Source organism: Marmota monax, unplaced genomic scaffold, assembly GCF_021218885.2.
Source record: "Marmota monax isolate L192 unplaced genomic scaffold, Marmota_monax_Labrador192_F-V1.1 WCK01_AAM20220418_F8-fsc00148, whole genome shotgun sequence".
NCBI classification, from domain to species: Eukaryota; Metazoa; Chordata; class Mammalia; order Rodentia; family Sciuridae; genus Marmota; species Marmota monax.
In genome coordinates, this window is record NW_026693034.1 from 2541709 (window position 1) to 2561509 (window position 19801).

General features: G+C 51.8%; 1 protein-coding gene across 3 annotated transcripts in view; it reads right to left on the reverse strand.

Annotated features, from left to right (window-relative positions):
• Card11 (caspase recruitment domain family member 11) overlaps positions 1 to 19801 on the reverse strand; it is a 117707-nt gene that overhangs the window by 13591 nt on the left and 84315 nt on the right. For 2 of the 3 annotated variants that reach the window (XM_046453676.2, XM_046453677.2), the window contains exons 4-16: positions 18198 to 18486; positions 16046 to 16183; positions 14275 to 14600; positions 10635 to 10814; positions 9625 to 9777; positions 9068 to 9193; positions 8302 to 8499; positions 6678 to 6854; positions 5802 to 5853; positions 4133 to 4209; positions 2968 to 3068; positions 1870 to 1922; positions 122 to 254 (exon numbers count right to left, since the gene is read on the reverse strand). In XM_046453676.2, coding sequence (XP_046309632.1) covers positions 122 to 254; positions 1870 to 1922; positions 2968 to 3068; positions 4133 to 4209; positions 5802 to 5853; positions 6678 to 6854; positions 8302 to 8499; positions 9068 to 9193; positions 9625 to 9777; positions 10635 to 10814; positions 14275 to 14600; positions 16046 to 16183; positions 18198 to 18396 — 1913 coding nt within the window. In that variant the 5' untranslated portion in view covers positions 18397 to 18486. The remainder of the gene's footprint in view (positions 1 to 121; positions 255 to 1869; positions 1923 to 2967; positions 3069 to 4132; positions 4210 to 5801; positions 5854 to 6677; positions 6855 to 8301; positions 8500 to 9067; positions 9194 to 9624; positions 9778 to 10634; positions 10815 to 14274; positions 14601 to 16045; positions 16184 to 18197; positions 18487 to 19801) is intronic. The other variant, XM_046453678.2, reaches the window with a different exon arrangement.

The following is a 19801-nucleotide window of genomic DNA, read 5'->3' on the forward strand; positions in this document are numbered from 1 at the left end:
TGCTGTGATTCTAGGACTAGATCCCAGGACAGGGGGTAATGCAGGTGGTGAGGGGGGACAGATCTTTATCCCATGCCCACCCGCACACCCCTGGCTTCCCCTTTGCTGCAACTGTCTGTACCTTTCAAGTGAGAATTTCCTAAACATGAGGTTGACCTGCTCCAGGTCATAGGCATCCAGGCCTTCAGACTGGTGGGACGAGGAGGAGGAGTGGATGGACGGTGGACCAAAGGAGCTGCGCTCATGACTGTCGTCTGCAAAGGAGCCAGGGCTCATCAGGAGTGGGAGCAGCCAAGAGGAGCCTGGAGGGCTGCCCCGGCCCCCTGGGAGGGCTGAGCAGGGGCAGGTCCAGGCTCTGGGGCACTCAGAGCCCCACAGCCCTGCTTATGCCTCAGGCTAAATGGTCGAGTTCTTGCATCCTCTCTAATGTAGACAGTCCCCTGCCTCCAGGAATCCTCTCTTATTGTGAAGCCTCACCAACTATCATTAGGAATCCTGTCTTATGTCTGCAAGGGCAGTGTGCCATCCGGTTGGTAGTTTTACTTTGAAATTGGCTCCCTGGGTTTTCATTTTGGGGCCCTCCACCCCTGCTGAGGTCTCCCTATCACCCACCAGTATCACAGACTGTGGGACTGGGCTCCTCCCTGTCTCCCCACCTCAGCAGGACCCTGAAGAGCCCGGGAAGATGCCCACTCCACACAGCACCAGGTCACTGGGTGGAGGGATGCCTAGATCCTGCTCTGGGCTGATAACAAAGGCTCTCTGCATAGGGAATTTTTCCCGACACTGCAAAATACTTTGGACAGATGCCCAGGATTCTCTTCCCAGCGTCCCCTTTCCAAAACTCTTTCAATTCTTCTCATTATCCAGCCTCGATTAGGTGCTAACCTCTGTTTAACACTTGATAGCTTCTGATGGTCCCAATTAAGAGGGACCACTGATCTTTCCGTTTTATCTGCTGGCAGCCTCTCCTGGCAAGGCTCGGAGGCAGGGTTGGGGAGCCCTGGAACAAAGGGGGCTGGCAGGGCACACCCGGAGGATTCTGAGCCATGGTCTCCCAGGCTGCCAGCTGTGCAGGGGCCTGGGGATGCCGTCACATTTCTGGGCCTTGGCGCTGTCCCCTGCGAGGCCATCTCAATGCCTCTTGCTCCCCTTTCCCGGATGTTCCAGACTCGAGTTTGTGGGTCTGTGTCCATCCACCCAGCTGCTGCAGAGCTGGGACCACACAGACTTGCCAGGCAAGGCCTTGGGGACTGGAGTCTGTGTCCTGGGCAGAGGTGTGCTGGGCTGAACCAGACTTCCTGGCTGGGAGAGGGTGGCTTCTGGGAGAACCTAGGTCTGCAACATCTTCCTAATACTGGCTCTGCCCACAGGGGTACTTCAGGACCATCTCACAGCCTGGGTACCCCATGTCTGCCTGCCTGTACCTGCACCTGGATGCTCACCCTCACCGTTCTAGCCCCCCTTTATGCATTTTGTGTAAGGTGGGAACAGCATGATACATGTCTCCAGCCCGGCTCCACCTACTGCACAAGACGATCACAACTGTATTTCTGAGGACAGCAGCAGAGATGAGATAGAACTGGCCGGGTGCGCAGGGCGTGGCTACGATTCATGAGAACTATTCTTTAAAAACCCAGATCTAATTCCAACCCTTGCTTTGCACCTGGGGGGCCCCTGAATACCTACAAGGTAAGCACTAGACCTGGGCATTTCCTTGCCACAGGTGAGCTCACCTGATCTCCACGCCAAGCCTACTCTCTGAAAGCACTCCACACATTTCCTGAGGCCCTACTGTGTGCCAGGCTGACCTTGCAGGGGACCAGGTTGCTGCACCTGTGAAACGGCTCAGATCCGACTGGTACCTACCATCTAGGTCCAAGGCGTCGAACCCGCCACTGTCGTTGTCTTCTTCGACTGTGCTGCGAGACACGGGGAGGGTTGGGGAGGGTAGTCGTGAATGTGTGTGCAGGAGGGCCAGGGAGGGGGAGGCTTCTGGAATGTTCTGGCTTTCCAAGAGGGCAGTATAGGAGGGAGAGGAAGATCAGCAGGCAGGTAGAAGAGATGGGCCAGGAACTGGGCTGGGAGGGTGGGTGGCCCAGTATCTCCAGCAGGTGAGCAGAGCCCAGGGGCCCCTCCTGCCGTGCATTTCCCTCTCAGCTTTGGACATGGTGAGCACCTGACATCCCTTTGTGCTTGGATGACTCTTGAGAGAGCCGAGCGCCCTCCAGATGAGAGTGGGTGGGCAAACCTCAACTGCCCCCAGCTCTTGGAGTAGATGACAGGTACAGGTGGCTCCCTCACAGCCGCCCCACATGGCTTCCCCAAGTCCCTCAAACACCTTTCCTAGATGGAGTTGAGTACCACTGTGGAGACAGGTGATCCCACAGCTGGGTGGACAAGGCTGGGGAGGGACCCAGGTGGTCTCTGGAGCTGCCAGCACAGGTGGCTGGCGAGGTCCAAACCTGGGCCCCACAGAACTGGGCTGTGAATCCAGCTCCTGGGGCCATGTCTTCCTCTTGGCCCTGACACGTGAGTGTGCTGTGTGCTGGCCTCGGCCGGACTAGTGACCCCCGTCTGTGAGTGCACCTCTACTGTGGTTTTCCTGGTCAAGCGCTCTGGTGAGTTTTGGAAGATAAAGAAGATGGGGACAGGAAGTGTGGAAGCCATTTTGGGGGTCTTTTGCTCTTTGGCAGAAAGAGCCCAAGCTCTGGGGTCACAGGACCTAGGAACCTGATTTCGGGCAGCATGGGGACAAGGGACTCAGGCTTTGCCATCTGACAGTTAGCAGGTAGCCTTGGGAAGAAGGCTGCTTCCCTTCTCTGAACTGTGGCTTCCTCATCTGTACAGAGGGTCCCTCCTGCCCACCTTTCGAGTTGGCTGCAAGGACTGCTAAGTTAGCGAGTACACAGTGGCCTGGAGACGACTGAGGAGCTGGCCGCGGCCCCTCCTCAAACTGCCACTCACCTGCGGAGCGGGGCATCCTCCTTACAGCGCCTGACGATGGAGTCGTTTCCGGGGGGCTCGGCAGTGATGGACATGATACTGCTGCGGCTCCGATGGGGCTGCTTCAAACACACGGAGCAGAGGTGTCATGGGAGGTGGGGAGCTGTGTGCTGATGCCTCCGCCGGCATCAATGTTATATACACAGGGACGAAATCTAACTCGGATTTGTTCTCGTCCCCAGCTCAGGCAGCACAGGCACAGCAAGCTGGTCCTTAGCGGCGACCTTGGCCAGAGGAGGCCTGTGCTCAGCCCGCGGCGCCTGCTGAGCTTGAAGCACATCTGCTCTCACATCTGCTCACGGGAGGATGCTGGCGGGAACCACAGAGGCCGGGAGGCCAGGGTGGGGCCTCACGACCCTGCATAGACTGAGCTCCGTGTCCCCGGATTGTGCCTGCTCTGGACATGATGATGATTGTGGGCTGAGGAGGGTGGGGACAGCTTGGGGGTGACCTGGGAAACCAAGCCGGAAGGCTTCTGGCAAAGGCTGCCTCAAATATGAGCCTTGGATTCTGTCCCCAAGAGCTGCCACCAGACAGGACTCATTCATCACAGCATCTCTGCCTCCCCCAGGGCCTGATTTGGGAAGCTGCGCTGACAAGCTTCCTGGGGCTTCCCTCGGGGTTAGAATTTCTAATCCTGCGCCTTCTGCTGCCTGGCTGGGGGTGAGTGACATTGGATCTAGTGGCTGGGACCCTGGCGGCTCTGCCCAGGGGGTCTACAGCCAAGGAGTGGAGGTGTTGGTCAGGGGAGGGGTACGAGCATAAGCAGTTCCTGTCCTGCTCACCCTTCCAGGCTACACAGCTCACCCCACTGCAAGGTTGCGGTGAGGCGTTCTCAGCCCTCGCTGTGCTACAGCCCAAGGCCCAGCTCCTCCCCCTGCCAAGTGTTAAATTGGGAAAGGAGGTGCAAGAGAGTGCAAATCCATTGTGAGGCTGTAGAAACATCTTTAAATAAACGCAAGGAAGACCTGGGCTGCAGACCAGGGTGGACAGGGACTTAGCTACCAGGCCTGGGCTTGGGAAGGACAGAGAGGTGGGTTGGGGCCTTCAGGTGCATAAACTGGCAGCCCGGGGGACAGCCTTCTGGAGGGGTGGGGGCTGACCAAGTGGAGCAGCCCGCACTTACCATCTTGGAGAAGGAGCTGGTGATGGGCAGGGAGTGGGAGGAGCTGGGGCTGGCATCCCTGTCTTCATGTCCCTTGCCTGTCCTCATCAGAGGGGCACCAGGGAGGGGTGAAAGGGTTGGAAGTAGAAACAAGAGAGGAGAGAAAAGGGAAGACAAGGGAAGTCAGAGGCTCCGGCGGGTGCCCCAAACCTCTTGCCTCCTTCCCCTTGGGGACCTGCCCTCCCTTTTCTGGTACCTGGAGGAGCAGTGCCCCCAATATTCTCATTTCCCCTCCCAGTTACAGGCTGCTACAGTTGGGACCCGTCACCAACAGACCCTGCCCCCATCCAGGCCCGACCCAGATAAGGCTGAACAGTATCACTTGTCCTTGAAAACTTTCATGGCATTCCCCACACGGGGTCCCTAGTGGGAGCTCTCTGTAGACAGGGCCCCCCTTAAGGAGCAAAAGCTTCGGGGGAGCCCAATTAGTCCTTCGTCCTGACGGATCACCATATCCTACTGATGTGGACCAAGGACAATGGGACAAGTCTGTGCCACCCCTGGCAGCCCTTGTCTGACAGCTCTGCTACCCCATCTCTCCACCTCTACCTCACCGAGCGTGCACACAGATACACAGACACGCAGCCGGTCTGTGGCCACCTCCAGGGGAGGAACCGTGCACTAGGCCCTCATCAGGTCTGGTGAGGGACAAAGAAGCCCCATGACCTTGCAGCGCCCTTTCTCTTCCTTTGGGGGACAATACTCTCTGCTTGCTGCGGGCTCCAAGCCCAGTGCATGTCCCTTTAGATAAAGAAGGCTACTGAGATACCGGATGTAGTCACGAGGGACCTGGATCAGGCCTCCCCCTCCTCCCTCCATGCCCCAAGAGACCTGCCCAAAGCCCAGGTCTGAACTGTTCCCTCAAAGCTACCTAGAGGTCGTCACCAGGGCAGGGTGAAGCCCTTGGTATAGCCTGTGGGCCCCCTGGGGGTTCCTCTCTATCCTCTGGGATGGCAGAGCACCTCCCACACGGCACCCCACCTGGGCTCCTCCCCTTTCTCTCTGCTGCCCCTCTGCAGAGTGGTCCTTCCAGACACTGGGACCATCCACCCAAATCCTCCCTTTTCAAGGCCCAGTTGAAATGTCCCATGCCCTTAGCTGTCCCCCAGGTGGCCTGTGACGCTTCCTCCTGAATGTGGATGAGCTGTGGGGAACATCCCAGGACATCTTCCTGAACCTTCCTGTACATGGTGGGTATGCATTTGCCTAACAAACCATCCGCAGCTGATCATCACCCTGATGTGTGGCGAGGACAAAAGAAGGACCTCCAGTCAGTATGTCCGGGAGACCCAGGGGCTCCGGGAGGAACCAGCAGCCTCCCCAGCCTGGGCTCTGCCCAGCCAGGGTGTGGAGGAAGGCCAGGAAGTCCCCGGCTGGCAGGCCCTGAGCACAGATGCACTGGGTGGGGGAGGGAAACCCAGGGCTAGGTGGCGGGCAGGGCCCCTGTGCACTTTGGATAATGATGAACATGAATCACTACCTAATGGGCTCTCACCACCCTGAGACCCCCAAGGTCCCACCCAGGTCGGCCCTGCAGGGTTGATGGCTGCAGTGGGAGAAACAGATGGACCAGGAGAGGCAGTGCGACAGATGAGGCAGGGAGAGAGGGATCTGGGTGTCTCTCACTAACCTTGAAAATCCGACGCTCGCTTCAGGCTGATGGGGGATTTGGCTCTCTGCAGCTGAAAGAGAGGGGAGGGGAAGAAACAAGACAGAGGACACAAATCAAACAGGGCCCTAGACACATGTCATTGGCACTAAGAAAAAATAAAAACCAGGCAAGACTATCCTGCCTCTCAGAGCACGGTTGGCGTGGTTACTCAGGTCGTGGGTCTCCTGCCTCTGGGATGGGACACTGAGGGAGCTCCCCTGGGCTTTGACCAGGCAGGTGTTGGCCCAAGTTCCCCAAGGCCTGCCCCATAGCTCTCAGCGTGGCAGAGGAGCTAGGATGGGGCACAGCTGGGTGCACAGGGCAGGGGGTTTTAGAAAAGGATGAGGCTGCCCACCACCCTTGGCCCCAGGTGTTGCCGCCCCGGGGGTCATGGTGAGAGAGGCCAAGGCAGGTCAGGCCTGATGACATGGTCCCATTTGTTCATGCACTTTCTGGCTCATTCACTCTTCATCGAGTCAGCCATTTGAGGGGGACTGCGCTGGGCACTGAGCAATACAGTTGGGATCAGACTGTGACAGGCACTCAATGCTTATTTGGTAAACAAGCAAATGAACTTGAAACTAATGCTTACTTGACTCTCTTTTCCTTTCTTTTATAGGAGAAATGGGATCCGTGTAAACAAAAACAAAACAAAAATAAATAAATAAATAAAAACCCTAACTTGGCATCATTTCTGTTTCCAGGGTTGAAACTCGTCAAGTGACACCTGGATGCCCAAGACCTAAGCAGAACCAGGCATAGCCTGGTGGGGGGGAGTCCAGCCCTGGCACCTCCCCCCTTGGGGGGGGGTCTGACTTGGTGCCTGCTCTGCTGTGGGCCCCTGCGCCCAGGTACCTGGATGCCCTTCAGGTTCATCCTGCGCCGGGGCGGGTGGTAGGGCAGGAAGTACTTGCTGTCTTCAGGTGACTCCTCCGAGGTGGAAGAATCGTCAGCCTCTTGACCGTTAACCCTGGGGCTCGCGTCCCCAAAGTTCTGTGAGATGATGGTGGCTGGCAGGTTCCTGGGCAGACTCTGGAGACAGAGAAGCCAGTGATGGAGACAGGTGTGACAAGCAGCTGGCCGTCAGCAGAATAGTGACCAACGGCACCATTGTCCCCTCTGGCACCCAAGCTTGACACCCAACGGCTCCTCCTCTTTCCTGACCCGGCGTCTCCCTGAATGCCATGGGCGATATCCTAGCTCCACACTCCTCTGACCTTACCAGGGCCTGGGCCGGGCCCCCACCTTCTTATGCAGTGGTGAAGGGGTCACCTCTGCCCCTTCACCCCAGCCTCCCTTGCTTTCCAACATCTAGCCCCACGCCTCAGCTAAAATCATGGGAGTACCGCACAAGACCCCTCAAGGTCCCAGAACAGCAGCAAACCCCTCAGGGCACTCAGGGAACCCTGACTTGACTGTGCTCTCTTCTGTCCACAGACGGCCACTTGCCTGCAAGGCCTCATGTCTGGGGCTCTGCTCATGCTGTCCCAGTGGCCCAACATGCTGGTCCTGCCCAGCATCATGCCTTGGGCAGGCACTCACCAGGGCACTAGGTTGGTGATGGGAACAGAGAGGGCGTCACTCAAAGGCCACATGAGAGCTCATCACAGGATCCTGGTCCCCCTGAGAGGGGCACTCAGCAACACCGGGAGGGGGCCTGAGGCTGTGCCGGGATCCTTCTGCAGGGGTCTTCCTATAACCTAGAAGGGACTCCTCCCTGGGCTCCCATGACAACCTTGAACTTGGAATTCACAAGTTCTGTGCTGAGAAACCACGACCCTGTATTTGCCTCCACTGTGGGATTCTGTCTGCTCAGGGGGAGAAGGAATTCCTATCAGTCTCCCCAGGGCTCTGGTGAGTCACAATGACTCAGCCCTTGCATCTTGGTCCCTTCCATTGTAAATGAGGACAGTAAGTACAGCTTCCCTGAAGGACAGTTCTGTGGGCTGCGAGGGACCTGCATTGCACCTGCCCAGGACCGTGCCCAGCAGGTTCTCACTATAGTGAGCATGATCTCATCTGGCCTGGTGCAGCATTCACTCATTTCTGGGTGCCTGGGGCCTGCTGGGAAATGCACTCTGCCACTCACCTGCCCAGCAGTGGGTTTACTCAGGGGCACCGGCAGCTTTAACAAGAGCAGGGCATTTTAGAACTGAGGACTGTGCAGTTGGCAGAGGGAGCCCAGGGGAAGTTGACTGTGGTCAACTGAGAGGTGCCAAAGCTCCTAATGGTGGAGCTGCCTGTCTGAGCCAGGATTCTACCCTCTACCTTCGAGATGAGGCGAGTGGCTTCTGCTCAACACTACAGAGACACACATGGAAGGTTCAAGGACATAGGTTATTCTATGTGGGAGGAAACCGTGTACTTCTGCCTTCAAATGGACAAAAAGCCCCTTCACAGTGGTGGTTCCCTGGCCAGCCATCCCTGGTGTCAGGAGGGCAGCTGGCGGCAGGTTGGAGCCGCAGCCCGCCTGACCCACCTGGTCGAGGCTGCCGTTGTCCTTGGAGAGGCGCCGGAGCTTGCTCTCCAGGTTGACGATGCAGGCTTCCCGCCGCACCATCTCGATCCTCATCTCGTCGTTCTTCTCCTCCAGCTCCCGGATCTGTTTCCGGTACTTGTCTTTCTCGATCAAGCACTGCGAGTACTGAGTCTGCGCTTCGTCTCGGGAATGGAAGGCCTGTGGGGGGAGGCGAGACAGGGGCCACTTGGGTGCCTCATCCTGACCCAATCAAAGTGGGCTGTAATGTCCGTCACTTCTTTCCTGGCCCTGACTCTTGGGTGTCGTCTCTGCCCTCTTCATTAGTGCCATCCCAGGGCCGTCTGTCCTGCCTATGCTACGTGCCGGCTCTATGGGGCGGTGCTATGTTAACAATTCCCCTTTTACAGACAAGGATGGAGGCTTCAGTGGGGCAGCTTGCCTGTGGCCACACATCTTATGAACGATGGCTTGCCTCTGAACCTCTCCTCACTAAAGAGTCCAGGCATTTGAGCACCGTATTATGGGGCCCACTGGACCTGGCTCTCTTCCCTACACCCTGCACCCTGGTCACCAAATGCCATGGATCTCAAAGCCTCTTGGGATAGAATTCATGTTTGGAACAGAAGTAGGAAAGACAGAGTCATGAGTAACTCCCCATGTAGTCAGTGACATTACACTGGTCAAAACTCTCTGATGGACCCCAGTGGCTGGGCCAGGGGCCTATAGTGCAGCCTGTGGTCCCCCACTCTCTGGGTGGCACTCATACCTGGTCTCGCTCCCGCTCCACTTCTTCTAGCTGCAGCATGACCGTGTTCATACGGTGCTTGTACATTTCACAGTCTTTCCCCAGGGTCGAGCACCTGAGCTCCAGGTCTTCCTTTTCCTCCAAGTACTGTAAGCAACGTGGAGAAATCAATACACATATCGAGCAATCAATAGGTCAGGGCCAACAGCTGTTTCCTGGCTGTACCTCTCTGAGCTGGTGTGCTCAACCTGTCTTTCTGGGGTCTAGCGATCTGACTGAAAGGCACCAAGCTAGGCCAGTCAATCAACTGTGGACTGCTGAGGACCTACTATGTACCAGGTATTATGGGGGAGGACATTGTGGACACGGTGCCTGCCTTCCTGTGGCTTCCTCGCTCAGGAAGGGGAAGACAGATGCTAGGCTAAGCTCATACTTAAAACTCATAAAGGACTCCAAGGGAGCAGAGGAACTTTATACCAGGGGCAGATCCAGTCCCTGGAAAGAAACGTGGGGCTCCAGGTAGCACTCACTGGTGCACCCTGGTAAGGAGGGGACGCTGCCATGGCCTTGGCTCCCACCTTGTCCCGCAGCTCCTCTGCCTGGCGGACCTCCTCCTGCAAGTTGTAGATTTTATTGACGAGCTCCTGCCGGTCCTCCAGTGCCTCTTTCCGGTCATGCTCCAGGATGTCCAGGATGGCCTTGTCTGAGTCTGGCAGGCTGCGTTTGCCGGCCTGAGCGGACAGGTAGCGGGGGTTTGATGGTGTCAAGGTTAGGGGCGGGGAACAAGGTGGACACGGAAGGCGGGGACGACAGACTCAGCCACAGATGCTGAGAGAACAGAAGGTTCTGTTTCTGCAGGAAAGCAGAGGCAGGCAGAGATTTCTCTTGGGGTCTTTAAGCAGCTTATCACTTAAAGAAGTTTATCACCTGGAAAGAAGCGTAAGACCCACTTTTTCTCAGGAATACCCTGAGCCTATTGTTCTCCCAGCTCTTATCAGAGCCAAGCCGACACTGGCTGCTCCTCAGAACACTTCAGAGCTGACAACAAAGGGAGGCCACTCTGCCTTCCAGACACCACCCTGGAATTATCAACTCTGCTCTGATAAACCGGGCTCAGCCTCTGCTCGGAAACAGAGCCCCAAGCCCCGGGTGGTAGTCCTGGGGGATCACCCTAGAGAGAGCAGGGGGGATGCATTTTTTTTTTCCTTCTCTGCAGATGCACTTTGGAATATGATTCCTCAGTGATGTCCCCCCTCTGTCCAGACAGGATTCTGGGATGACCAAGACAGGAGGTGCATGCACAGAGCGCATGGTTGAGGTTTTTGGAATCTTTAAGAGCAGGGAGGTTTTTTGATATGCTCTTCCCTCAGCATCAGGACACTGATTTCCATGTGGCTTTCACAGAGTGCTTCCAGGAAGGAAATGTGTTTGTAAGTATGATCTCCCATAACGGGACATCTCTGACGGGGAGTGGCTTCGTCACTCCCACCCCACAGAGGAGGAGAGGGTGGTGCCTGGGGATGGCACAGGTCATGTGCCGTCAGCAAGCCGAGGCTCTGGACACACACCCAGGTAGGCACGCCCTCACCTGGATGATGGACTGCAGCTCCTGGATCTTGGTCTTGAGCATCTCATTCTCCCGCTCCAATTCCAGGACCTGCTCCTTCTTGGGCCGATTCTCGATGTCATTCTTCAGTTTCAGCGACTGATTTCTCTCCAGCTTACATTCCTCCTCCATCTTGTTCAATCGGTGCTTGAGTTGATCGATCTGAAACGCCCAAGAGGGTGAGGGGAGAAGGCCGTTGGCAAGAAACAGAAGAGGCAACGCTTTTCCAGATCCTACTGGGCTTCCAGCACCAGCTAGGTTCTGCCCCCTCCTCCTCCTTCCAGCTGGAGGTGGGGAAAGGCTCACAGAAACTTTCTGCAGGAAACCATATCATCATCTCCTTTGTGATGGAGAGTTCCTGATGAGTTAATTTTTTTTTTTGAATCTGGAATTTTTTTAATTGATTTTTTAAAAAAACAAATGACAGTGGAATGCATTATAATTCTTATTACAGCACAATTTTTCATGTCTCTGGTTGTATATAAAGTATGTTGACACTAATTCTTGTCTTCATACATGTACTTTGGATAATGATGTCTATCACATCCCACCATCCTTGCTAATCCCCTGCCCCCTCTCTTTCCCCCCCACCCCTCTGCGCTATCTAGAGTTCGTCTGTTCCTCCCACGCTCCCCCTCCCTACCCCACTATGAGTCAGCCTCCTTATATCAGAGAAAACATTCAGCATTTGTTTTTTTGGAATTGGCTAACTTCACTTAGCATTATCTTCTCCAACACCATCCATTTACCTGCAAATGGCCATGATTTTACTCTCTTTTATTGCTGAGTAAAATTCCATTGTGTATAGATGCCACATTAGAATACTTCTAAAGAGCTATCGTCCCTTAGAAAATTCTCTCAGAGAAATTTGTAGGATAGAACAGGTTCCAGATTAGGATACCCAAGCGGGTGTCGCCCTAGCATCTGCTACTGATTTCAGTGGCCTTTTATGATGGGTTTCAAACGGGTCCTTGGAACACAGGGCTTCCCCTGGAGAACCCCAGGGTGATGGATGGGAGGCAAAAGATGGCCGAGAAGCCAGGGATCTGGCCACCACCCTGACTTCAGTCCTCAGAGCAGCTCTGCTCTTGGATGAGTCTGTCCTCTTGGAATCCACACCAGACTTTATTTGAACACACTGCACTACTGCTAAAGACAACGAAACAAAAAGCAGCTTGAAACTCAGGGGAGTCTAAGTCTTCGGGACCTCTGGCCTGAAGGACCTGCCTGGATTTAGTATCAGGAAGAGTGGCCTCCAGAAGAAGGCAGCCGCTGCATCTGAAAAGCATGACTGCAGCCATGCTGAGCGTCACCCTCAAGAGTTTAACATCAGGAACTGGGCTCAGCAGGTATCTTGAGCCTTTGTGGCTAAGCTTCTCTGCTTCCTCAAGCTAAGGGACCTTGCACTGCACTCAAGGGCTGCAAGGAAGGGAGACGCCAGAGGAGCAGGTGTCATTTTTCAAATCTAGGCTTGTAGGGAGAACAGCCTCAAGAAATCTGTCAGGTAGCAAGGAAAGGGTGCTACTGCACAGTGTGGCCTGAGACACAGGAGAAAGGGGCACACAGGGAAGCAGCCTGTGGCAGAGAAACGACCTTGGGACTCAGCTCACTGGGTGTTCTTTCAATGCTACACACACTTTCTCATTACTAATATGTCTTCAAGGAAACATTATACAGCAGGAAGTTCTAAGAGAGAAACTTTGTAAGTTCACTTGCTGCAGGTTAACTTCCCCCTGGCCCTGCGTAAAACAGCACAGAAAGCTCTCCTCCTGGTCATGCAACAAAATTCCCCTTTGAAGATCAACTGAAGCATCCTAGGCTGGGGCAGATCCCCAGTCCCACAAGTACAGGGCTTACTCTGCCAAAAACATAGGGTGCAACACCTCAACAATCCCAGGGCACAGGTTTTATCTTCTTCTTCTTTTTAAATATTTTTTAGTTGTCACTGGATCTTTATCTTACTGATTTATATGCGGTGCTGAGAATCGAATCCAGTGCCTCACACATGCTAGGCAAGCGCTCTACCACTGAGCCACAACCCCAGGCCAGGCTTTATCTTCTTTATCACTACTTACAAATAAAAACTGAGGCCAATAGCCAAGGAAGTGGGGGAGCCAGAAGCCAGAATTTGAACTCAAACCCATAGGACTTCACAGTTCACGCTCTTAACTGAAATGCCCTATCGCTATGGACTCAACTCCCCTGAATTCTTGAGGATTGTTTACTGATCTGTCTGCCTCACGAAATTGTAAGTGACTGGGGCAGAGCTCAAGTTATTTATACCCATGTCCCCCACTGTGCTTAGCACAGTGCCTTACACATGGCAGGTGCTTAATAAATATTCTGAGTCTATTTTCCACCCAGAAGCCGGAGTGATCCTTCTAAGATATAAATCAGCTGTTACTCCTCAGCTCTCAATCCTTCAGTGGCTTCCTATCACAGATGGAATAAATTCCAAATTTCTTACTATGCTCCTATGATCTGGACCCTGGCCACCTCTCCCAGCTTCTTTTTATTATACCATTTGCTCATCTGGCTGCCCTGCCCTGCTGGCTCCCTGATGTCACGCAAAACAAACAAATAACAACACCACCACCACCACCAACAACAACAACAAAAAAAACTGCCAAGCTTCTTCTCTACTTCAAATTGGGACCTTTGCATTTGCATTTCCTCTGACTTTCCAGGTTCCTCCCTTTCTTAGGTGTCCCTTGCTCAGAGACCTTTCCTGACCACCCTAGATAAAACAGCTCCACCACTCTCTATCCTCATTCTGTCTTCTCCATAGCACTCAAACTATTTATGTATTTGTTTTCTGATTATAATGTACGTTCCATGACAGGAGGACCTTAGTCTTGAGATTTATATTTCTGGAATAGAGCAGATGCACAGCGGCGCTCAATAAATAGAAGAAATGAATGAAGCAAATTTCCTTTCTCTTTCTGCATTTAGGAGACAAACTTCATTAATCACGTCAATCATGTGGCTGGTGGGTCGTTCACTGGTACATGCAGTGATTTTCCCACTATGCCAGGAACCACGCTGAACTTTGTGGATACAAGCGTGATGGACAGATGGACAAAGAGTCCTAGCCTTGAGAAGTTCATTCCCTAGGAGCAGGGGCTACGCTCATTTCGTTACTAATTTCTCTAAGCATCATAATCTGGGGCCTGGGTCTCGTATTTCTCCTCTTGCCACTGAAACCCTAGTTTCCCATTTCTTTTCTTTCTTTTTTTCTTTTTACCTTGGGGGCGTGGAGCCTGTGTGCACATTTCTGCACATGTGCAGAGCATGCACAGTGAAGGTCAAGGTTGTACTAAGCTCTACTGCGTCTTTATGCGCAAGTCTGAATATGCACACAGAGGATTTAGTTGGCTGAGCCCGAGGCATCAGTGGGTGCGCGCACGCATGCGCATGGTGGATCTGGGAACCTGGAGCCACGGGCCCCTTGGTTCCCTGTCTCCCACCTGGGCATGAAGCTCTCGGGGGGGGGGGGGGGGGGGGGGGGGGGGGGGGGTTGTGGGTATGTGTGCACGTGCATGCGTGTCGGCACGTGCCCGCTGGGGTCCTGAGGCCCAGCTTCCCCTTGGCTCAGCCTGGGAGGAGCCCTCCGAGCCCCTACCTCGAGTTGGAGGTCCCGGCTTCGCATCACCGCCATGTTTTTCTCTTCGCTGAGCTGGGCGTAGCGCATGGCCAAGGTGTAGTTGTCGTCCTTGACCTTGACCAGCTCCTCGTTGTAGCCGTCCCGCTCTTCCTTCATCTTATAGTACCGCTCCTGGAAGGTCAGCAGCTCCACCCGGGTCAGCGTCAGCTGCTTCTTCTCGTCCTCCAGCTGCCGCGCCTTGGCCAGCAGCTCGCAGCGCTGGAGGTCCTTGGCCTTCATCTGCTGCTGCAGCTTGATGACCTCGTTCATCAAGAAGTGCGTGAGGCCCTCGTGGCCCTCCTCCACTGCGCAGAGGGGCACCCAGTCAGGCCCGAGGACCCGGCAGGGCACGGAAGAGGTTCCCGACGGGGCAGGTGACATTCGCTCACTCATTCACTCACCAACATCTTGCTGGCTCTTACTACCCATTAGGCACTGGGGACTCAGGGTGAGCAAAACAGTCGAATGATCACACACAGGTGTCACTAGAGTCAAGACACAGGCAGCCCTGAGAATTTATAATGACCGACCAGATCCAGGCTGGTAGCTAGAGGGGGTGGAAGGTCCCTGTTGGCCAAGCCGAAATGTTCAGTTCAGGAGGGAAAGGTATTCTAGGAAGGTGGAACAACATTGCCAAGGCCACATGGGGAGGAGAGAAGGTCTTGGCATGTTTCAGGAGCTAAAGGAAGACCAAAGTGGCTGAGCCCAGCCGGGCGTGGTGGCGCACACCTGTAACCCCAGCAGATGGGGAGGCTGAGGCAGGAGGATTTCGAGTTCAAAGCCAGCTTCAGCAAAAGTGAGGCACTAAGTCATTCAGTGAGACCCTGTCTCTAAATAAAATACAAAATAAGGCTGAGGATGTGGCTTGGTGGTTGAGTGACTCTGAGTTCAATCCCCAGTCCATAAAAAAAAAGTGGAGAGCCCAAAGAGAGGGGAGAAGAGGGCAGGCGAGGGGAGGAAGAGGAAGAGGAGGAAAGAGAAGAAAGGAGAGAGGAGAGGGAGGGAGGGGCAGAAAAATGAGCCTGGGAGTCTCAGCAGGGCTAGAGTGTTAGTTAGGGTCCTTGTGGGTCCCATTAAAGACCTGAGTCTTTACAGAGAAACAATGGAAAACCACTGGAGAATTTTAGGCAGGGGAGGGTGGCATGAGACTGGAGAGAACATTGGAGCAGACTGAGAATGGATGAAGGGGGTTGATGGGGCTGGAGGGTCTGAGACAGGGAGAAGACTGATTTAAAAAAATGTTTAGGCAGGGGGGCTGAGGTTGTGGCTCAGAGGTAGAGCACTAGCCTAGCACGTGCAAGGCACTGGGTTTGATCCTCAGCACCACATACAAAAATAAAATAAAATAAAGGTATTGTGTCCAACTACAACTAAAAAAAAATTTTTTTTAAATGCTTAGGAAGGAAGATGAAGAAGATGAGATGCCCAAGGACCCTGGGACATTGGAAAGGGAGCAGAGAAGACAAGGAAAAGATCTCGAGGGCAGAGTGGACTTCTGACCTGCTCCCATACCATGCATGGGGAGGCTCCAGCAATGCTCACTTCTCTTGGCCCCTGCTTCAGTCTGTCCCTGTCATCTACCTTTCATTCCCAGGCAGATTGTGTGATGGATAGCCCCAAATCCCATATATCACAGACTTGCAGCTTTAAAACTGTCCTGCTGTGGGACACACACATATACACACACTTACACACACAAACACACACCCTTTCTTAGAGTCCAGGTATCCTCGATGCCCAAGTTGCTTACCCACAATGGTGGAGAACCTCCGGGTGGGCTCCTTCCCCGTCACCAGCTTGTACAATTCTGGGTAGTAAAACTCCAGGCTCTCCAAGAAGACCACATAGCCTCTTTGCCCTTTGGTGTGTAGAATGTCCAACAGTCGTCCTAGAGGAAAGTCCAGATCATCCCATGAGAAGAAGAATACATGTCTGACTGGACACAAGTCTCCATGGCCAGTCTTATCCTGGACTTATATTCCTCAGTAAGCTCTAAGAAGATGCTCACCAGGTTTGGTCACTCCTGGGTTGTATCATGGAATCCATATAATGTCTATAAAGGGCCAGACCCTCAGCAGGGATAGAGTGAGTGCCCCCCTTTCCTTTCTCTAAAAATTGCTAGAACTGGGATGAAGGGAATTGCAGCCACATGAAACCCGCAGAACTCCCCAATGGACCAGCGTTAAAATGAACCATATGGGTACCAGCCTTTCTGATTGAAGGAGGGTAGAAGTATAGGGAATCATGCAGGCTTCTCTGGGATTCAGAGCAGGAAAACAACTTGGTGGGTGGGAAGCTTTTGGAGAAGTCTTAGGAAAGAGGCACTGCTCCCTGTTCTTCTTTGGGATTATCACACAGTCTGGAAACATCTTTATCCTAGATGGAATCTGCTAGCAACTTCCAGTTTCCATCTAATTTCTGTGGTTTGGATGATGTTTGTCCCTAAAGGGTCATGTGCTGAGAGCTTGGTCCTTGGTGTGGAGATACTAGGTGGTGGAGACCTTTAAGAAATAGGGCCCAGAGGTCAGTCCTTAGGTCATTTGGGGGTGTGCTCTTGGAAAGGATTGTGAGATCTCAGTCTTTCTCTGATTTCCTGTTGGGCATTGTGATCTCTTCCTTATTTACTCCTGCTGTTATGGAATGTAGCCAAGAGGGTCCTCCCCAGAGCTGAGTTGATGCTAGTGCTCTGGCCTCAGACTTCTAAAACTGCGAGCTAAATAAACCTCTTTTCTTTATAAAGTTGTCCTATGTCAGTTATTTTGTTGTAGTGATGAAAAAAAAAAGGCTTAAGACAGTAGTCATTCCACTTATTGTTTATACTTCCTGTTCCTTCCTTAAATGTTTTATTTTCAGATATTTCTTCCATTTAGGCCCTAAAACTCCATCTTTTCCCTAGGACAGATATGATAAATACATTTCATATTGTGTGAATCCTGATGGTTTGAGGAAGCTGCCTGGAGCACTGTGTTGAGAAGGATTCCAAAGTTATATCCAAGCTCAGTGGGAAAGCACGCTGTGATTAATTAAGGATGTCTGCTGTGAATGCAGAGGAGAGTCACAGCATATGAGCCACTTATCAGCCATGCTGTGGGACAGGGATTTCCAAGCTTCTTCAACTGTGATCCACAGAAAGAAATACATTTTACACCACGACCTGGCAGGGCCCACACACAAGGATGAGTACAGAAGCATATGTGTACATATAAACAACTAAAACAAGTTCCAGAAACACACCACCTTTACCGAGTATGGTCAAGTCCCGTGCCCCTTCCCCCTGCCAGGCACTTTAGAAAAGGCTGAGGATCCCTTTCCGGAATAATAGTTTTAAGCAAATTAAATACCTTGGGTTACAAAGGAAACCAATTGTAATAAAATCCAGGTATCAAATATTAAGGAAACCAATTGTAATAAAATCCAGGTATCAAATATTAAACACATGTGTGATTTAGTAATAGATGTATTTCTTTGTTAATGCATTAAATAACAAGATCTCTTGGCAGGTCTCATAACTACTGTAATTTCAACAAGAGAGGAGTGCAAATGGTATTTTAAAACATCTGCAAAGCTGTAATGTGACATAGAGATACCTGTAATTTTTACTCTTGACAGAGTCAGAGATTACCTATGGCTGCTGCGGTCACCTGCTGTCATTCGTAATTGAAGGCAAGGCTAAATTTCAGTTGAAGTTTATAAAATCAAGATGTAATTCCATCCCTTCCCCAAGTTCATGGATCCTCGGAGTTTTATACACAGACAGGTTCGGGAGGGGACAGGAGTGGGCAGTGGCCTCTGGATGTCAGGATTTTCGAACCCCACTTTGGCCCAGTTAAGTGGAGGGTAAGTCCTGGGGCAGCCTGGCGGGATGGCCCGGCCTCCTCCCTACCAGCCTCCTCCTGCCTTACCGGCCCGGTTGATCTTGGACGGCAACATGGGAGCGTTAAGCACTTCATCTTCGTCTTGCTCATCGATGACCTTGCACTGGCGCAGGTAGGGGGTGAGCTTGGCCGGGTTGATGTAGCGACTCAGCATGTGCCGGTTGCACTCCACGTTCTCCCACAGGGCGTCCTCCTCGTCCTTGAGGGTCTCCATGTCGTCATCCATCCCCGGCCAGCCTCCTCCCCGACATAAACCCCAGCGAGGTCAATCAAAGAGCCTCCCAGGACCGCTCTCCACGTGCTTCTGCAGTGGTCTCTGGAATATATTAAGTTTAAAAAAAAACCAGTCAAGTATATAAGGCATGTTACCTTTTATCTGAGAACAGATATGAATATTAATATATTAATTAAATTATTAATATAATATTAATTATTAATTAAGTATATTAATGTTAATTCCTTATATACTAAACACAAACAATGGAAGGATAAGCCATTAAAATTTTAAAAGGTTGTTTATAGGGAGAGTGAAAATGCTGCCACTGGAGTTACACCTTTTCTAAGCTTTTATCTTACTAAGAATATATTTTTCTCAAAAAGACATAATACTATTTATTTTTTTAAAAATTTCACATAAATGATAGGATAGTGGTATAGTGTTTGCTTTCTTTCTCCTCTTGCCTTCTCCCCACCCCCACCCCATGTTGCCTTGAGATTTATCTAGGTGGATACATACTGATCCAATCCATTCACTTTAAAAAAACAGTTTTAATGAGATATAATTCACATACCATACACAATTGCCAATTTAAAGCTCACATTTTTTTAATGCACTCATGGGTTGTGCAGTAATCACCGCAGCCTAATATTTTAGCATATTTTTTTTCCTCTGTAAAAGAAACCACAGATCTATTAGCAGTGGCTTCTGATTTCTTCCCATCCTCTCTCTCACTGGCAACCACTAATCAATTTACTTTTTCTTTATGGATTTGCCTATTCTGGACATTATATATATATACACACACATACATACATACACACACACACTCATATAATATGTGATCTTTGTGACCAGTGTCTTTTAGCATAATATTTTCAAGTTTTATCCACTTTCTTTCACATTTTTAAAAAACAGCTTCATTGTGACATAATTCACATGGCTTACAATTCACCTTTTAAATGGTTCACAGAATTGTGCGAATGTCTCCACAAGTAATTTAAAAACATTTTCATCATTTCAAGGAGAAACCTCATAACTTTATCAGCCATTCTTCATTTCCCTCCAGTACCCTAGTCCCCGGCAACCACTAATCCAATTTCCGTCTCTATGGATTTGTCTTTCCTTGATGTTCCATACCAAAGAAATCACACAATTAGTAGAGTTGTCTTTTTTTTTTTTTTTTGGTGTGACTGGCTTCTCTCACTTTGCATAATGTTCTCAAGGTTGGTTCATTTTGTAGCATGAGTCTGTATTTCATTTTTTAAAAAAATTGCCAAATGATTTTTCCTTCTGTGAATATGACACATTTTTGTTTATCCTTTCATTGGTTGGTGGCCATTTGGGTTCTTTTTGTCTCTTATGAACAATACTGCCGTTATGGTTTGGATGTGAGGTGTCCCCCAAAGCTCAT